Source organism: Bufo bufo, chromosome 8 (genome assembly GCF_905171765.1).
Source record: "Bufo bufo chromosome 8, aBufBuf1.1, whole genome shotgun sequence".
Lineage (NCBI taxonomy): Eukaryota > Metazoa > Chordata > Amphibia > Anura > Bufonidae > Bufo > Bufo bufo.
Window position 1 is genome coordinate 4,289,797 of NC_053396.1, and position 19,257 is coordinate 4,309,053.

A 19,257-nucleotide genomic window follows, 5' to 3' on the forward strand; every position below is an offset into this window, starting at 1 on the left:
GAGCATTCTGGGAGTTGTAGTTTCAGCGGAGGCTGCTGATCCCTGGTATAGGATATCTAGGACGGCAATTGAAGCATACACCTCCTAGAGCCGCTGCAGCCTATGTGCACACGCATCCATATATGCCTCAAAGCGCCATGTAAGCAACATGCACAAGGACTTTCCACAAACAGCGACCACACAATGCTGTTCCAGGAGCCCTTCAGACAGTGGAGCACACGTTGTAATACACGTAGCTCTGTGGAGACCCCGCGGTCCACATTGACTTTGGCAGTCACAGCCACCTACAAGGTTCAATGCACATCACAGACTGTCCGATGGATTACCATATAACTGGAAACAAGATGGCGCCACAGCACAGGAGGTCGACGAGGAACAGGATCTCCTTCCACAGGCTGGAATCTGTCCTGCCTTCCTCTGTGGACTCTATGATGATGTAAGCCACGTTGGCCAGAACCTAAAGAAAAGCGAGACATTAACCTCAGGTTCCTGACCCACAAATCACTCAGGAGAAGACATAGAATATGCGGCTCCTCGAGAGTCCACATAAACGGAGGAAGCGGCCCCCGGCATCCGTCGCGTTAAAATCCACATTTAATAAAAATCCATTAAAATTTTGTAAGACCGACACCGGAGAACTAATTCCTCAATTTATAGGGACCGGCCTGACGACTCCTCATCCTCCTTCATGCACTTGAAGGAATCCCCCGTGTGCAGAATATCGCACCACCCTGATATTTCTAATGCTGCTGCTCCGTTATAAGGTCTGGATCTAACGCTGCTGCTCCGTTATAAGCTCTGGATATAACACTGCTGCTCCGTTATAAGCTCTGGATCTAACGCTGCTGCTCCGTTATAAGCTCTGGATCTAACGCTGCTGCTCCGTTATAAGCTCTGGATCTAACGCTGCTGCTCCGTTATATAAGCTCCGGATCTAACGCTGCTGCTCCGTTATATAAGCTCCGGATCTAACGCTGCTGCTCCGTTATAAGCTCTGGATATAACGCTGCTGCTCCGTTATAAGCTCTGGATCTAACGCTGCTGCTCCGTTATAAGCTCCGGATCTAACGCTGCTGCTCCGTTATAAGCTCTGGATATAACGCTGCTGCTCCGTTAGAAGCTCTGGATCTAACGCTGCTGCTCCGTTATATAAGCTCCGGATCTAACGCTGCTGCTCCGTTATATAAGCTCCGGATCTAACGCTGCTGCTCCGTTATAAGCTCTGGATATAACGCTGCTGCTCCGTTATAAGCTCTGGATCTAACGCTGCTGCTCCGTTATAAGCTCCGGATCTAACGCTGCTGCTCCGTTATAAGCTCTGGATATAACGCTGCTGCTCCGTTATAAGCTCCGGATCTAACGCTGCTGCTCCGTTATAAGCTCTGGATATAACGCTGCTGCTCCGTTAGAAGCTCTGGATCTAACGCTGCTGCTCCGTTATATAAGCTCCGGATCTAACGCTGCTGCTCCGTTATATAAGCTCCGGATCTAACGCTGCTGCTCCGTTATAAGCTCTGGATATAACGCTGCTGCTCCGTTATAAGCTCTGGATCTAACGCTGCTGCTCCGTTATAAGCTCCGGATCTAACGCTGCTGCTCCGTTATAAGCTCTGGATATAACGCTGCTGCTCCGTTAGAAGCTCTGGATCTAACGCTGCTGCTCCGTTATAAGCTCTGGGTATAACGCTGCTGATGCATGCTGGACGTTTGTATTATAGACTGGGATACCGTATTGCAGTCTGCATCAGTCCGCACATCATACCGTAACCCTGGCTGCTACATTTACGTGCAAAAAAAACGGACCAGGCTGGAGTTTTTCCTGCAGACTCCGCTCAGCACACGCGTTATACCGCACTAAAGACATCTGCCATAAGAATGCATTACCGCCGTCATTGGCCAAGGATCAAGACAGCACAAAGGTAACCTGCGATATGGCCCTCACCTGCAGCGGGATCACAATCATGAAGATCTTCTTATCCTTATCCGAGAGGATGTGCTTGACAAAGGCCCAGCCCGTTCCGATGAGAGCGATGGTAATGAACAGCAGCGCACCTTTCAACCTGTAACGATCCCGCGGTTAGTGCTGCAACCAGATATTCTGCATTACAGTAAAGAGGCTCCGGATTCAAAGCGGGTGACGCCGTGAGGATGATGATTATTGACCAATCATCCTAAACTATCACAGCGTAAGGTATATTGACACTGAGCAGGTCTGATGCAGAAACATCACCTGCTGCAAACATGGCTCCAATCACAGGTACACAGACATTTGCACAACCTGCCGCATGCGAATATACTCTACTCTCCGTCTCAGCTGTTAGGGGATACATCTGCCCAAAGTCAGAAGAATGGTGAATGCAGCTCTGGGTGTGACTGGAGAATAATGTAACTCAGAAGCAGTAAAGCAAAGTGTTCATAATGCTACATGCACATGACTGTATGCGTTTTGCTTTCCACAAATTGCAGATTCGCAAAAAAACAAAAACGGATGACATCCGTATGCCATCCGTTTTTTGTTTTTTTTTGCGGATCCATTGCAACAATGCCTAAAACGGACAAGAATAGGACATGTTCTATTTTTTTTGCGAGGCTATGGAGCGGACATACTGATGCGGACAGCACACGGTGTGCCTTCCGCATTTTTTGCGGCCCCATTGAAATGAATGGGTCCGCAACCTATCCAGAAAAAAAAAAAAAAAAAAAAACGGACACGGAAACAAACAACTTTTGGCAATTGCAGAGATACTGAAAAGGAATAGCCGTAGATGCAAGTCAGGAATGGAGGACAAACGCCTGGGATCCATTCCTCTCTTGCACTGGCCGACCCAACATCTCCATATGAAGAGCTCAGGGATGGATTAGTTACACCAACTCCGAACATTAAAGGGGTCCTCTCACTTCAGTAAGTTGCATTTATCATGTAGAGAAAGTTAATACGAGCCACTTCCTAATGTATTGTGATCGTCCATGTTGCTTCCTTCGCTGGCTGGATTCATTTTTCCCATCACATTATATACACTGCTCGTTTCTATGGTTACGACCACCCTGCAAATCCATCAGTGGCGGTCATACTTGCACAATATAGGAGAAAGCGTCAGCCTCTCTGGTGGCCGGGACCATGGGAGCGCACATAGGCTGGTGCTTTTTCCTATATTGTGCAAGCACGACCACCGCTGCTGGACTGCAGGGTGGTCTGTAACCATGGGAACAAGCAGTGTATATAATGTGATGGAAAAATGAATCCAGCCAGAAAAAGAAAGAACAAAAATAAATAAAAATTTTCTTTTCATCATCATAAGACCCCCATAACTTTTTTTATAGGTGTTTCCAAAGCTGTGCGAGGAATTATTTTTTGCGGGATGATCTGTAGTTTTTATTGATATTTTAGAGTGTAGGACCGTTTCATCACGTTATTCAATTTTTTTAAATAAAGCGATGAAAAAACGGTGAATCGGCCATTTTGCTTTTTGTTTTGTTATGCCGTATGGGATAAATATTTTTAGAGATTTTAATAGTTCAGGCATTTTGAGACGCAGCGATGCCCCCGGTCTTTATGTTTTTTATTGTTCATTTATTTTCATCTTAAAGCCTATGTAAACCTTTGGTGGCAATTTTTCTTTATTATAGCATTGTGCTCATTTTGAGCTAAAAATGATTTTTTCGATTGGTCTTTATTACAAATGATGAGCCCTTATCCCTGCACAGCCTTGAGTTTATCTACTGGCAGGATCTGTATCTTCTTTCTGCTCCGTCAGGCAGGGAGCTGACGGACTCCTTATCTCGGGTCTCTGAACTTAACTCATTATAGCTCAGTTCTCATCTTACTGATAAGGGACATTCACACGACCGCATGAACGATTCTGCATCCGTTCCGCAATTTCAATGGGGCCGCATAAGATGCGGACAGCACACAGTGTACTGTCCGCATCCGTAGTTCCGCGTCCCTGCAAAAAAAATAAAGCATGTCCTATTCTTGTCCGCAATTCATTTTGTAAGATAGCGGCGACATGTGCGGTCTGCGTATCCGTGTTCTGTGGATCCGCAAAACACTGCGGTCGTGTAAATGTAGCCCAAGACTGTGGCTTAAATAAGTGTTTATGACCTGCACAAAGTGAAAGTGAAAGTACCAGTCACACAGCTAGAAAACGGTTAACCCTTCGTGACAGAACGGCTCAATATTTGTAATAAAGACCAACTGAAAAATAATATTTTTAGCCCAAAATGAGTAAAGTGCAATCATTAAAAAACAAAAAATAGGTCGCTGAGGTGCACATAGCCTTTAATTCTGGGGATTTTAATTTCTATATTTTTTTACTTTTTCTTTAGCCCCAAGGAGGCCGGAGTGTGCGATCTTCAGGACGCTTTTGGCCTACACTGTAGTAGTTCAATAGAACTACAAGCGAAGCTCCATTTGCTGTTATCCCATAGAGCCCTGCCACCTGCAGGCTTCCATATGAACTACAGCTCTGATATGCCGTGTGTATATAGCACTGGGACGGAAGGGGTTAAATATTCACCATGCCTTGTCTGCATTTGACCCCCCGCGTACATTGAGAAAACCGGACAGTGACAAATTGTCCAAAACGCCAACAGCAGAAAGCGGACCTGAACCATGGTTTGTGGTCATGCCCTAAACCAGTGATGGCTAATCTCCGTCACTCCAGCTGTGGTGAAACTACAACTCCCAGCATGTTCCATTCATTTCTATAGAGTTCTGAGAGGAAGTCCTGAAACTTTCCCAGATCTTGGTCCAGATTAAGAGAACCCTGCATTTGGAGTGGTTGACTCTTCGCCAACACATGGGGAGATTATTCATGTGTAGGGATGAGAAAACTTGTGTTTTTCAAGTTTTGTTTCGGCGTTCGGATATTTGCGCAATTCGATTAAGGATTTCGTTATCACGGAACATAACGGAATGCACCAGGCATTCAATGGGCAAGTCAATGGGCAGCAGAACGGATCCGCTATGTTGCCCATTGACTACTATTACGACGGAATGTCTCTTAAAGGCTTCCCTGGTGCATTCCGTAATAACGGAAATCGCACAAATACCCTAACGCCGAACCCGAAAAACACAAGTTCGCTCATCCCTTTTCAGGTGTCATTGTTTGTCACAGAATGAGATTTATATGGAACCACTGCGATGGACCTCATGGTACTTAAAGGAGGACCTTAAAGGCTATGGACACCTTTGGGGGCAATTTTTTTTTTTGCATTTTACTCATTTTGGGCAAAAATAAATAAATTCATTTTTCAATTGGTCTTTATTAAAACTATTCAGCTGTTCTGTCACAAAGGGTTAACAAATGTGTGACTGGTGCTTTCACTTTTTCTTTGTGCAGGCCATCTAATAAACTTTGGGGGTCATTTATTAAGGACGCTGGTCTTAATAAAGCCCCATAGCTGGTGGAGGATCCGCCGCAATCTGCACCTGAAACACCAAGCACAGCCGCTATACCATGTACGGCGATGAGCATAGTAAGCTGCAAGATGGCCGGGGTGCTCACAGGAGTGTCACTGCCTTCTCAAACAGCTGAATGGCGGGGGTCTCAGGTGTCAGAACCCCACCGATCAGATACTGATGACCTCAATATCTGATCCTGGGGGTCCGACACCCAGTTCCCATGCCGATCAGAAGGCACTGAGCACCGCAGCCTTATCTCAGCCATGTGGCCAAGGAGCAAGTGAATGAGGCCGAGTGAGATTCCAAGCACGGCCACTATACAATGGATGGCGCTATGCCTGGTGAGCACGGAGAAGGTCGCAGCGCTCACAGGAGATCCGGTGCCTTCTCAAAACAGCTAATTGGCGGGAGGCCCAGATATCGGACTCCCAGCTATCAGATACTGAGGATAGGTCAATCGGTAAAAAAAAAATATAATAATATCCCAGAAAACCGTTTTAACTTCAGAAATGAGCTATAATTAGTGTTTATAAGGTGAAAGATAGGGAGTGATCAGCTGAGCGGAACAGTAAAAACACAGAGCCTGCTACTAGAGAATCTCAGGGCTGTACAGAGAAAAGGGCTCAAAATATTTAATAAAGACCAATTGAAAAAATTATTTTAGTTCATAATGAGTACATTGCAATAATAACAACAAAAATTGCCCTCAAAAGGTGGACATAGCCTTTAACCCCTTCTACCCTGGGCCAGTTCCTGCCCAGGCCATTTTTTTGCAAATCTGACGTGTCACTTTATGTGGTAATAACTTTGGAACGCTTTTACTAATGCAAGCCATTCTGAGATGGTTTCTCGTGACACATTGTACTTAAAGGGGTATTCCCATCTTAGACAATGGGGGCATATCGCTAGGAGAATGGAGCCGGGAAGAGTTGTGGCTGGAGGACCCCGTCCACCACCAGGCACAGCTCCCCGCCTCTCGCATTGAAGTGAACGGGAGCGTACCGCGCATGCGCGGCCACCGCTCCTATTTAGTTCTATGGGGCCAATGGAAATAGCCGAGCTCGGCTATTTTCGGCGGCTCCATAGAAATGAATGGAGGGTGGCTGCGCATGCGCAGTGCGACCTCCTCAACATTCTCCGCTCCGTTCTCCTTGTAGGTGCGGGTCCCAGAGGTGGGATCTGCACCTATCAGACAATGGGGGCATATCCTAGCGATATGCCCCCATTGTCTAAGATGGGATAACCCCTTTAATGACTGTCGTAATTTGAGTCAATATATTTCACCTTTATTTATGAAAAAATCCGCAATTTACCCAAAATTTGGAAGAATTCTAAAATTTTCTAAAACTTCAAATTTCCCTGCTTTTAAAACAAAGTGATACCTCCAAATATTTATTACTTAACATTCCCCATGTCTACTTCACGTTATTTAGAAAATGTCATTTTTTAGGAAGCTGGAAAGCTTAGAATTTTAGGACCTACCTTTTAAGGACCAGTTCAAGTCTGAAGTCACTTTGTGAGGCTTACATAGTAGAAACCACCCATAAATGACCCCATTTTAGAAACTACACCTCAAGGTATTCAAAACTGATTTTACAAACTTTGTTAACCCTTTAAGTGTTCCACAAGAATTAAAAGGAAAATGAAATAAAGGAGATGAAATTAAATTTTTGTTTACTTTTTTTGGCAGATTTTCCATTTTAATCCATTTTTTTCTGTAACACAGCAAGGGTTAACAACCAAACAAATCTCAATATCCATTACCCTGATTCTGCAGTTTACAGAAACCCTACACACATGTGGTGGTAAACCGCTGTACGGGCACACAGCAGGGCGCAGAAGGAAAGGAGCGCCATATGGTTTTTGGAAGGCAGATTTTACAGGACTGGTCTTTAGACACCATGGCCCATTTGAGGCCTCCCTGATGCACCCTACAGTAGAAACTCCCAAAATGTGACCCCATTTTAGAAACTACGGGATAAGGTGACAGTTTTATTGATACTATTATGGGGTATATACGAGTTTTGAGGTAGCCCAAAAAATGGCTGTTCTGGCAGAGTTTTTAGTTTTTGTATTTTACAATGTTCATCTGACAGGTTAGATTATGTGTTGTTTTTATAGAGCAGGTTGTTACGGACGCGACGATATCAAAGGTCTACTTTTTGTTTGTTTTTTACTTGAAACTATTTTATTTATTTTATTTCTAAAAAACCTTTTTTTCAGTTTTTTTGTCCGACTCTGGGACTTCAACTTTTGGGGGTCTGATCCCCTGTACAAGGCATTACAATACATCCTGTATTATACTGCAATGCCTGTCAGTGTATTACACTGTGAGCCTGGGGCTGGATCTCCCAGGCTCCCGTAGAAGGCAGGTCCCGATGCCTCTCCAAGGTATCGTCTGTCTTCTCACCCATCGGGTCACCGTCATCGCAGCGCGGGGACCCGATGGAAACCCTGACTGACTGCAAAAACCTTCTATGGCGCGGTCAGTGCTGATTTTGAGGGATTAGATGTAGGTTTTTAGGAACATATAGTGAAGTAAATAACTTTTATTAATTCATTTTTAGGGGTAAAGAAAAAAAAAAAAAAAAAAAAGCAATTTTAACATTATTTTGTGGAATGTATTTATGGCATTCACTGCGTGGTAAAAATAACATAACTTTTTTATGTGGTCACTATAGTGATGATAACACCACATTTCTATACATTTTATTATTTTTCCTTTCCTCCTGCAGCCTGTCTCCTCCCTAACTGCCCCTTCCCCCTTCTCCAGACTGAAGGGGGGGGGGGCTGCTTTACATGCTCATATCTCTGGTTTGGTAGCAGCTAGAGATATCTGCTGGCTTTCCAAGCTTTCAAACAATACCAGAATGACAGCAATATCTTCACTACATGGGAAGATATCACTGTTAGAAACAGGGATCCAATGAATGCAGCTGAAAGTGAAAGGTTTTACCTCGATTATGCCCGACTCGATTTCTAACAGCGATATCTCCTCTGTTGCTTTGAGTAATGCAGGAATGCCAGCTTTCAAACAAGACCACTCCCATGCATCTAGCTGCTACCATTCAGGACATAGAAGCAGCTAAAGCAGCCCCCCGTCCCTCCACTTCTGCCTGAGCTGAGCTCCGGCAGAACAGTTAGCTTAAGGACACATTGAGATGACAATGAACTTTAGGAGATATCTGGGGTAGTGTCAGTAGCTATTTGGTTTTATTAGGCTAGTGTCACACTGTCGTTACAGCCTTCTGGCAGGCTGTTCTGGCATAGCATGCCGGGAATCAGCCGAAGAAAACCATTTGTCCAGCCAATTCTTGGCAGATTTGCCGGATTACGGCTGGATCTCCACCGGACCCTATTATAGTTAATGGGGCCAGGCAGCATTCCGGCAGCGTCCAGCAATGGCAAGAACTGCCTGCCGCATCTGTAAACGCTAGTATGAAACCAGCCTTATTTCTAGTGAAATGTTTCAACAAAAAGATTTTTTTAAACTACTCATGTAGACGATTACTCGAGAAGCTATAGAAGCAGTATTCTGTGCAGTCCAGCTGTCTCTCCAGACTAAGGCAGCATTCACACTGTGTACTGAAGTGTTGTTTTGCAATATGCATGCGGACAGCTACCAGCATACACCTAAAAGGCATCCATAAGCACAAAGCGTATACCTACTTTCTAGAATCTGCTGCACGATTCCATAAAGGGTTATGGGTGACGGAGGTGACTATACACTACGGGGGATGATGTGACTATACAGCATCTGTTGGAGGTGTAGGTCGGGAAACCCTTCTGGTGTACACCTCCGACAGATACAGCAAAGTGTCAGTGGTCACACTTACAGATGAGTGATGTAATACACCACGGCCCAGCCCTCGATCGGATAACCCTGAGTCGCAATGTAGTGATAATCGATCTAGAAACAAAAAAGTAAAAAAATAATTAAAGGGGTTGACCAGGATTTAGAAAAACATAGCTCCATTCTAGCAAAACCAGCGCCACATCTGTCCACGTGCATTACTGCAGCTCAGCCCCATTCTTGGCGACAGCACTGTAACACCAGATACAAGCTGTGGACAGGTGTGGTAGAAAGCAGCCATGTTTTCCTAATTCTGGGCAGTTCTTTTAACGACTAATTAGCGTCAGATAAATCTCAGTCTCTGGAGCAGCGGAGCGCGAGACACCTACCGTGTGGAACACCAAAGAGAGGGATTTGGTGAAGGGCAGCGCAGCCATCAACCAGTGGATCTTGAAGACGTCACTTCTAGAATAGAAAGGGCAGCAATTATTAACTCTTCACACACTAGAGCCATCCATATAAGGAGACCAGCAACGCTGGGCGCAGACAGTAGATTCATGTCGTCGGGTCCAGATGCAGGACCAAATCTGCCGAGTGTCCCGTCCAATATGCACGTATCTTGTTACCCTGTGATTATGTCATAAGACCCCGAGATCTCACATCGCAGCAGTAATATTATGGGCAGCCTTGTGGCCTCATGCTGCAGCAGATTCCTGGAGGCATAGTTCCCTATGAACGGACAGACGGCAAGCGACATAGAAGCCTAAAGAAATCCAACGCGAAGGATCAGCCATTTCCGCACCTGCGCTTCCGGAGGATGTGAACCCAGATGAGGCCGGCAATGAAGAAGAACAGAGCCATGGAGATGTAGAGCTTAGGCAGAGGGATCTCGTCTGCAGACAGGAAGCTGTCAGGATTTCTCTCTGTGATGTGGATCTGTAAGAAGAGAAGATAAGTGAATCCAAAGCAAGATCCAGCGGGACAATCCTAAGCGGAAGGGTCCCACTCACCTCCAGGCTGAAGGGGCTCTGCTGCCGGTTCCCACTGATGCAGCTGTGGAAGTACAGGCTGTACTGTCCCTCCATCTCCGGCTTAGTCACATTAAAGGAGAACTGAGGAGACGGAACAACAGAATATAAACCGTACAACCCGCTGGAGGCACCGACCAGCCGCCACGTAGTGCTGATAATTATATTACATCCTCATCATTTACCTGAAACGAGGCCACCCCCTCCTGCACCCGCATGGGGAAACACTGCAAGCGAGAGAGAACAGCGTCAGTGATAAATCCCACATCCCATTCTTCTTTCATGCAGTCAATTAGGACGTCCTGATGAACTACTTAAACTGGACGTCAGTATGTGAGCACTGGGGGCACAGGACCATATGTAGGGCTGTGACTGCATCGCTGTTCCATGGGAAGAGGCTGCAGTACCAGGCAGAGCCACAACCTCCTGGGTGGTGCTGTGCCGTCCTCATTCTGATCAGCAGGTGCCGAATTCCCATTAAACAATCTTGGAAAACCCCTTTAAGACATAAATTAACGTAACCTGCTAGATTATAATAAGGGGACATTCACACGCTGGGTTTTACATCGGAATTTTGGCAAGGACAAAAAAAATCGCTGAAATCTTGCCGGAAGCCCCGTCCTTTCTGCCTCCCTCACTTCAATGGGAGGCAGCGCTAAGGATCGCAGGAGCGGCGGCTTAAAGCCGCAGTGAGAACAGGAGTGTCCTTCCTCGACGTGGTCATGGCTTTAAAGGGGTATTCTCATCTGAGACAATGGGGGCATATTGCTAGGATATAGCCCATTGTCTGATAGGTGCGGGTCCCACCTCAGTGAGCACGGAGGGAGAAAGGTTGTGGCTACAGGAACCTTTGTTTCCCGAGGTCCGGTCACCACCAAGCTCTCTCCCGTAGTAGTGAATGGGAGCACACCGCGCTTGCGCAGCCACCGCTGCTATTCATTTGTATCAGCGCTCGGCTATCTTCGGCGGCACCGTAGAAATGAATGGAGGGTGGCTGCGCATGCGCAGTGTGCCCTCCACAATTTTCAGGGCTCTGTTCTCAGTGTAGGTGCGGATCCCAGAGGTGGGACCTAGCGATATGCCCCATTGTCCGAGATGGGAAAACCCCTTAAGCTGCCGCTCCAGGGTCCTCAGGGCTGCCCCCCAGAAAGGACATGGCTGCCGGTTGGTTTTCAGTGAAATTTCAGCCAACATCTTGTAAAACCCACAATGTGAACATCTCCTTCGGGTGAGACACTTCCGTTGGAAAATAAACATTTGGTCGCTGACCGATCAGGTTTTACAAGCAGAGGTTCAATCACGACACCGTGAAGGAAGGAGGGGGGGGGGGGGGGGGGGGGGGGGGGGCAGTGACTGAGTGTCAGGTAGAACAGAGAGTAAAGGGGACCTCCAGTGACAGCCCCATGAGGACCAAACACTGACAGACGTGCACCACGGGGTTACAGAGAAGGTGCCGTGGGTTCAGATCACCATGCACATCAATCTCTACATCCAGCCTGCCATCATTGGCGCGTTATATATGCGGACACTGATCTATTTGTCAAATTGGACCCACACAAGGGCTCCACGAGATCAGTCCACAGACAGCAGCTACTACTCCACCTGTCACCGGAATTGCTCAGTAGTGCAGCCTCAGTCCTGCTTCCCGGCACTGGCTCCCCACTCCTGCTCCGCTGGGCTCCCTTGATGTCAGCATCTGGTCTGTAGCCAGTCACTGGCCATGGCGGAGACCGGATCCCCTTGCGTCATGTGACCATTTGTGATAACGTAAGGGGAGCTTGTCACCGCCGGTCAACTGGATGTTGACATCGAAGGAGACCAGGGGGCACTGCGGGCCGGAAGGAGAAGGAGGGGGGGAATTGGTGTCGGGAAGCAGGTATGTAAGCTTCCCTTTACAGGTCCTGCCAAAGAGGCAGGGTTCGCCCCCCCCCCCCCATTCTTGCACAACCCCTTTAAGTTCTGGTTAAATCATAGAAAGCAAAACTATCTTCACATTCACTGGAGACTCTAAAGACTTATCGTACTCTCTTTTCCATGTATTTTTCCTGCTCTCACCGTAGGTCTGCACAAAGTGAGGTTTATCATCTCAAGTCACTTTTTTCGTGTAGAAGACCACTTGTGGCAAATGGTCACAAGAAGAGAGTGACAGGAGGAGGATGGGAATGACAGGAGGAACCAGAGAGTTTTTGCAAAACCCTCAGTACTTTTTCAGAAGCGGCAGGGCCACCACATTTATCTCAGCTGCCGCAGACTTCACTCTGGAGCGCGGACAGCCGGAGAATGCGCCTGATTTATGACGAGTTGCCAGCCTTGTCATATATTAGGCGCATCCACCGGTAAAACACTGGTCTTTGATAAAAAATAAAAAAAACCTTAGGGTCCACCTTGCTTTCTGACGCCTTAGGGTCCACCTTGCTTTCTGACGCCTTAGGGTCCACCTTGCTTCCTGACGCCTTAGGGTCCACCTTGCTTCCTGACGCCTTAGGGTCCACCTTGCTTTCTGACGCCTTAGGGTCCACCTTGCTTTCTGACGCCTTAGGGTCCACCTTGCTTTCTGACGCCTTAGGGTCCACCTTGCTTCCTGACGCCTTAGGGTCCACCTTGCTTCCTGCCGCCTTAGGGTCCACCTTGCTTTCTGACGCCTTAGGGTCCACCTTGCTTCCTGCCGCCTTAGGGTCCACCTTGGTTTTTACATCATTCTTGTTTTCTTGGTTATCCTCCACCTTAGTTTTTGTCGTGGGACCTTTCATCCTTGGATTATCTAAAGTATATACAAGTTCCAATCAGTATAGATAAGAATCATTGCTTTTTGCAGATGCTCTTGTAATAAGCGGCGCTCTGCTGCACTGCCTTGCAGTCTTCACTGCTATCCACTGGATGCATTGTGTGAGATGTGATGTTGACAACAGGCAGGACACCATAGTGCGGTACAGTAATCACTACATCTCCAACAATGCAGCACGGCAGAGCTGGTCTCATGATAGTGAGGCGTCACAGTCCTGCTCCAGCCCTGGATTTACCTGCGTCTCGGCGCCTTCTCTTTGCTGCTGACTGCTTGCTGTTCTCTGGTTTATTCTGAGAACTCGGGGCGTCAGATGCTTTGTCGCCCTCCTTGGGGGTGGTGAAGACGATGTGAGGTAAGAGGTTGTCATCAGCGGTGCTCAGACAAACCCTGTAAAAGGAAGAAGAGCAGGAATAGGGGAAGTAAGAGAGATGAAGACATTTATATCAGAAATGTAGGACTGCAAAGAAAAAACACAAGAAGTTCACCTGCTAGCTGAGAAGTTGAGTTGCAGGAGGGCGGCATCCTTGGGGCGACTGTCCATGTTCTTCAGGATACAGTCATGGAGTTCTCGGTCCTAGTGAAGAAAGGGCACATAATGAGGAAGAGGTCGGCTACAATAGGTAACGTGGCTAAGTTGGAGTAAGTGATCAGAGCTGAAGTTTAAAGCATGGAGGAGGGACAGAACCGAGCCTCTAATGAGCCCAGAAGGGGACTTGAGGCGCCGCTATGGCAGCTACTGTGTGTAATGTGCTGCCAGTTATAAAAGAGACCTAAGGATGTAGTGAGGCAGCAGGGACCAGGAGGAAGCGGCATTTCTAGGGGTGTCCCAGTGTTATGCAAATGAACCCCCACCCCCAAGACGCTCACCAGATACGTGGAGAATCCATCATTTTTGGTCCGGTCCAAGCTGAAGCCAAACTGCAGGAGAAGAGGAGACAACAATGAGAAAACACAAGAACGGCAGAGGGACGTCCCCAAATCATAGACCAATACAGGGGGTGATCGCCCCATTGCCCAGAATGGAGACCAGGCCCATGAGGGCAGAGTGACATTCAGGACTCCAGAGAAGCCGGGTGGCAGCCCCTGAGCAGCGGCCGCATGGGTCGTCACCGAGGGTGGTGCCCGATACTGTAATAACCCACAAAGGACGCCCACACTTACCAGCCAGTTGCCCACTTCTGGGAGGTTGCTGTACCCCTTTATGGAGAGGCCGGAGACATTCACGGTCATGTAACCGTTAGTGAAGAAGCCGAAGGTGTTCAGACGAACCTTCTGTCGCTGGTCATCCTGAATGAGGGCGAGAAACACAGGGTCAGCGGGTCCCCAACAACCCCCACGTCACCAGTCTCTGCTTCCGCCTTCACAGCCCTCCTGTCACTTACAGTCCTCTTTCCTCGCCCGCACTCCGTCCAGGCACTTCACTTACTTCAGTCAGCCATCTTTTTTCAACCTCCTGAAACCACCTTCCTGTTCTGACATCGCCCTCCAGAAACTAGTCTCACCCAGGTGTTACCCGCCTTCCACTCTCCTCACCCCTCTGCCAGCTTTTCCCACACCCACTGTCCTTTCATCTGCCTCCCCCTCTCCCGCCTCCTGTCACTTTTATTCTACCAGTCACCCTCTCCCTCCCTTTCTCCTCCTGCCCCCTCTCACTCTTCCTCTCACTCTTCCTGTCACCTTCTCCTGCCACTCTACTTCCTCTTCCTCCTGTCCCCCCCCTCTCCCTCTCCCCCCCTTTCCCTTCCTCCTGTCCCCCTCCCTTCCCCCTGTCCCCCCCCCCTCTCCCTTCCTCCTGTCCCCCCCCCCCTTTCCCTTCCTCCTGTCCCCCCCCCCCTTTCCCTTCCTCCTGTTCCCCCCCCCCTTTCCCTTCCTCCTGTTCCCCCCCCCTTTCCCTTCCTCCTGTTCCCCCCCCCTTTCCCTTCCTCCTGTCCCCCCCCCTTTCCCTTCCTCCTGTTCCCCCCCCCTTTCCCTTCCTCCTGTTCCCCCCCCCCCCTTTCCCTTCCTCCTGCCCCCCCCCCCCTTTCCCTTCCCCCTGTCCCCCCCCCCCTTTCCCTTCCTCCTGTCCCCCCCCCCTTTCCCTTCCTCCTGCCCCCCCCCCCTTTCCCTTCCCCCCCCCTTCCTCCTGTCCCCCCCCCCTTTCCCTTCCTCCTGTTCCCCCCCCCTTTCCCTTCCTCCTGTCCCCCCCCCCTTTCCCTTCCCCCCCCCTTCCCCCTCCCCCCCCCCCCCCCCCCCCTCTCCCCTCCCCCCCCCCCTTCCTCCTGTCCCCCCCCCTTTCCCTTCCTCCTGTCCCCCCCCCCCTTTCCCTTCCTCCTGTCCCCCCCCCCTTTCCCTTCCTCCTGTCCCCCCCCCCCTTTCCCTTCCTCCTGTCCCCCCCCCCTTTCCCTTCCCCCCCTTTCCCTTCCTCCTGTCCCCCCCCCTTTCCCTTCCTCCTGTCCCCCCCCCCCTTTCCCTTCCTCCTGTCCCCCCCCCCTTTCCCTTCCTCCTGTCCCCCCCCCTTTCCCTTCCTCCTGTCCCCCCCCCTTTCCCTTCCTCCTGTCCCCCCCCCTTTCCCTTCCCCCCCCCTTTCCCTTCCTCCTGTCCCCCCCCCTTTCCCTTCCTCCTGTCCCCCCCCTTTCCCTTCCTCCTGTCCCCCCCCCTTTCCCTTCCCCCCCTTTCCCTTCCTCCTGTCCCCCCCCCCCTTTCCCTTCCTCCTGTTCCCCCCCCCTTTCCCTTCCTCCTGTCCCCCCCCCCCTTTCCCTTCCTCCTGTCCCCCCCCCTTTCCTTCCCCCCCCTTCCTCCTGTCCCCCCCCTTTCCTTCCCCCTGTCCCCCCCCCTTTCCCTCCCTCCTGTCCCCCCCCCTTTCCCTCCCTCCTCTCCCCCCCCCTTTCCCTTCCCCCCCCCTTCCTCCTGTCCCCCCCCCCCTTTCCCTTCCTCCTGTCCCCCCCCCTTTCCCTTCCTCCTGTCCCCCCCCCTTCCTCCTGTCCCCCCCCCCTTTCCCTTCCTCCTGTCCCCCCCCCCTTTCCCTTCCTCCTGTCCCCCCCCCTTTCCCTTCCCCCCCCCTTCCTCCTGTCCCCCCCCCCCTTTCCCTTCCTCCTGTCCCCCCCCCTTTCCCTTCCTCCTGTTCCCCCCCCTTTCCCTTCCTCCTGTCCCCCCCCCTTTCCCTTCCCCCCCCCTTTCCCTTCCCCCCCCTTCCTCCTGTCCCCCCCCCCTTTCCCTTCCTCCTGTCCCCCCCCTTTCCCTTCCTCCTGTCCCCCCCCCCTTTCCCTTCCCCCCCCCCTTCCTCCTGTCCCCCCCCCCTTTCCCTTCCCCCCCCCTTTCCCTTCCCCCCCTTCCTCCTGTCCCCCCCCCCTTTCCCTTCCTCCTGTCCCCCCCCCTTTCCCTTCCTCCTGTCCCCCCCCCCCTTTCCCTTCCCCCCCCCCTTCCTCCTGTCCCCCCCCCTTTCCCTTCCCCCCCCCTTCCTCCTGTCCCCCCCCCTTTCCCTTCCCCCCCCCCTTTCCCTTCCCCCCCCTTCCTCCTGTCCCCCCCCCCTTTCCCTTCCTCCTGGCCCCCCCCCCCCCCTTCCCCTCCCCCCTTCCCCCCCCCCTTTCCCTTCCCCCCCCCCTTCCTCCTGTCCCCCCCCCTTTCCCTTCCTCCTGTCCCCCCCCCCTTCCTCCTGTCCCCCCCCCTTTCCCCCCCCTTCCTCCTGTCCCCCCCCCTTTCCCTTCCTCCTGTCCCCCCCCCTTTCCCTTCCTCCTGTCCCCCCCCCTTTCCCTTCCTCCTGTCCCCCCCCCTTTCCCTTCCCCCCCTTTCCCTTCCTCCTGTCCCCCCCCCCTTTCCCTTCCTCCTGTTCCCCCCCCCTTTCCCTTCCTCCTGTCCCCCCCCCCTTTCCCTTCCTCCTGTCCCCCCCCCCTCCCTCTCCCTTCCTCCTGTCCCCCCCCCCCTCCCTCTCCCTTCCTCCTGTCCCCCCCCCCCCTCCCTCTCCCTTCCTCCTGTCCCCCCCCCCCTCCCTCTCCCTTCCTCCTGTCCCCCCCTCTCTTCCTCCTGTCCCCCCCTCTCCCTTCCTTCTGTCACTCTACTTCCTCTTCCACCTGCTCGCCCTCTCTCTTCCCCATGCCCCAGCTGTCACCTCCATCCTCCCGTGTCCCCCTCTCCCCGCCCGGCTCCAGACTGTACCTTCAGGATGAGGTGATGGAGCCGCGCCGAGCACAGCGGCAGCAGCAGGAGGCTCAGGATGAGCAGCGGGCCGCCGTCACTCCGGAGCGCCATGTTTATTCCAGCATCAGCATAGCTTTCACTTCCGGGAACAGCCCCGCCCCTGTCACATGACCCGCCGCCTGCTTCTACCTGAAGCTGAGCTTGACCTGAGTGATGACGTCAGACAAACTGCCAGGACCAGCATGCCCCGGGCCGCTGAGACGTATTGTTTCCGGGTCATTCAGTGCTGAAAGGCATGCTGGGAATTGTAGTTCAGAGTTCTCACGGATGTGTAGAACGTCAGCAAGAAGGATTCTTCCCCTGCTGCCACAGGACCCTCTCTCATGAAAATACTATGCACAATATGAACGACTTCCAGATATTACTGCGCTACAAATAACCTATAGACAATTAAAATGCCATTTCCATCACTGGCGGCGGTGATGGAGAAAAAAAATTAGATAAATAACGTGTTTACAGCGGCGCCAGAAACCGCCAGCGACAGAATACGGCCCTGTTCACACCTGTGCTCTAGTACGGTCGTGTAGTATATATATACAGTATACTGTCCTCTGTAGTATATATATACAGTATACTGTCCTCTGTAGTATATTTACAGTATACTGTCCTCTGTAGTGTATATACAGTATACTGTCCTCTGTAGTGTATATACAGTATACTGTCCTCTGTAGTATATATACAGTATACTGTCCTCTGTAGTATATATATATACAGTATACTGTCCTCTGTAGTATATATATACAGTATACTGTCCTCTGTAGTATATATATATATAGTATACTGTCCGCTGTAGTATATTTACAGTATACTGTCCTCTGTAGTATATATACAGTATACTGTCCTCTGTAGTGTATATACAGTATACTGTCCTCTGTAGTATATATACAGTATACTGTCCTCTAGTGTATACACAGTATACTGTCCTCTGTAGTATATATACAGTATACTGTCCTCTGTAGTATATATATACAGTATACTGTTCGCTGTAGTATATATACAGTATACTGTCCTCTGTAGTATATATACAGTATACTGTCCTCTGTAGTATATATACAGTATACTGTCCTCTGTAGTATATATACAGTATACTGTCCTATGTAGTATATATACAGTATACTGTCCTCTGTAGTGTATATACAGTATACTGTCCTCTGTAGTATATATACAGTATACTGTCCTCTGTAGTATATTTACAGTATAGTGTCCTCTGTAGTATATATACAGTATACTGTCCTATGTAGTATATATACAGTATACTGTCCTCTGTAGTATATACACAGTATACTGTCCTCTGTAGTATATATAAAGTATACTGTCCTCTGTAGCATATATACAGTATACTGTCCTCTGTAGTGTATATACAGTATACTGTCCTCTGTAGTATATATACAGTATACTGTCCTCTGTAGTATATACACAGTATACTGTCCTCTGTAGTATATATAAAGTATACTGTCCTCTGTAGTATATATACAGTATACTGTCCTCTGTAGTATATATACAGTATAGTGTCCTCTTTAGTATATATACAGTATAGTGTCCTCTGTAGTATATATACAGTATACTGTCCTCTGTAGTATATATACAGTATACTGTCATCTGTAGTATATATATACAGTATACTATCCTCTGTAGTATATATACAGTATACTATCCTCTGTAATGTATATACAGTATACTGTCCTCTGTAGTGTATATACAGTATACTGTCCTCTGTAGTATATATACAGTATACTGTCCTCTGTAGTATATATACAGTATACTGTCCTCTGTAGTATATATATACAGTATACTGTCCTCTGTAGTATATATACAGTATACTGTCCTCTGTAGTATATATACAGTATACTGTCCTCTGTAGTATATATACAGTATACTGTCCTCTGTAGTATATATACAGTATACTGTCCTCTGTCGTGTATATATACAGCATACTGTCCTCTATAGTATATATACAGTATACTGTCCTCTGTAGTGTATATATATATACAGTATACTGTCCTCTATAGTATATATACAGTATACTGTCCTCTGTATATATATACAGTATACTGTCCTCTGTAGTATATATACA

At 49.2% G+C, this 19,257-nt stretch overlaps 1 protein-coding gene across 8 annotated transcripts in view; it reads right to left on the minus strand.

Annotated features, from left to right (window-relative positions):
* GPR107 (G protein-coupled receptor 107) overlaps nt 1-17,298 on the minus strand; it is a 31,663-nt gene extending 14,365 nt beyond the window's left edge. Inside the window, exons 1-14 of one of the 8 annotated variants that reach the window (XM_040406234.1) lie at nt 17,142-17,298; nt 14,172-14,297; nt 13,878-13,928; nt 13,496-13,584; nt 13,246-13,397; nt 12,949-12,986; nt 12,880-12,906; nt 10,411-10,452; nt 10,208-10,309; nt 10,000-10,133; nt 9,587-9,662; nt 9,241-9,314; nt 1,943-2,060; nt 327-457 (exon numbers count right to left, since the gene is read on the minus strand). In XM_040406234.1, the coding sequence (XP_040262168.1) occupies nt 327-457; nt 1,943-2,060; nt 9,241-9,314; nt 9,587-9,662; nt 10,000-10,133; nt 10,208-10,309; nt 10,411-10,452; nt 12,880-12,906; nt 12,949-12,986; nt 13,246-13,397; nt 13,496-13,584; nt 13,878-13,928; nt 14,172-14,297; nt 17,142-17,234 (1,253 nt within the window). In that variant the 5' untranslated portion in view covers nt 17,235-17,298. Of the gene's footprint in view, nt 1-326; nt 458-1,942; nt 2,061-9,240; nt 9,315-9,586; nt 9,663-9,999; nt 10,134-10,207; nt 10,310-10,410; nt 10,453-12,609; nt 12,907-12,948; nt 12,987-13,245; nt 13,398-13,495; nt 13,585-13,877; nt 13,929-14,171; nt 14,298-17,141 lie in introns of all 8 variants that reach the window. The other 7 variants (XM_040406233.1, XM_040406232.1, XM_040406231.1 and 4 more) reach the window with 7 other exon arrangements.
* Nucleotides 17,299-19,257: the final 1,959 nt, after the last annotated feature.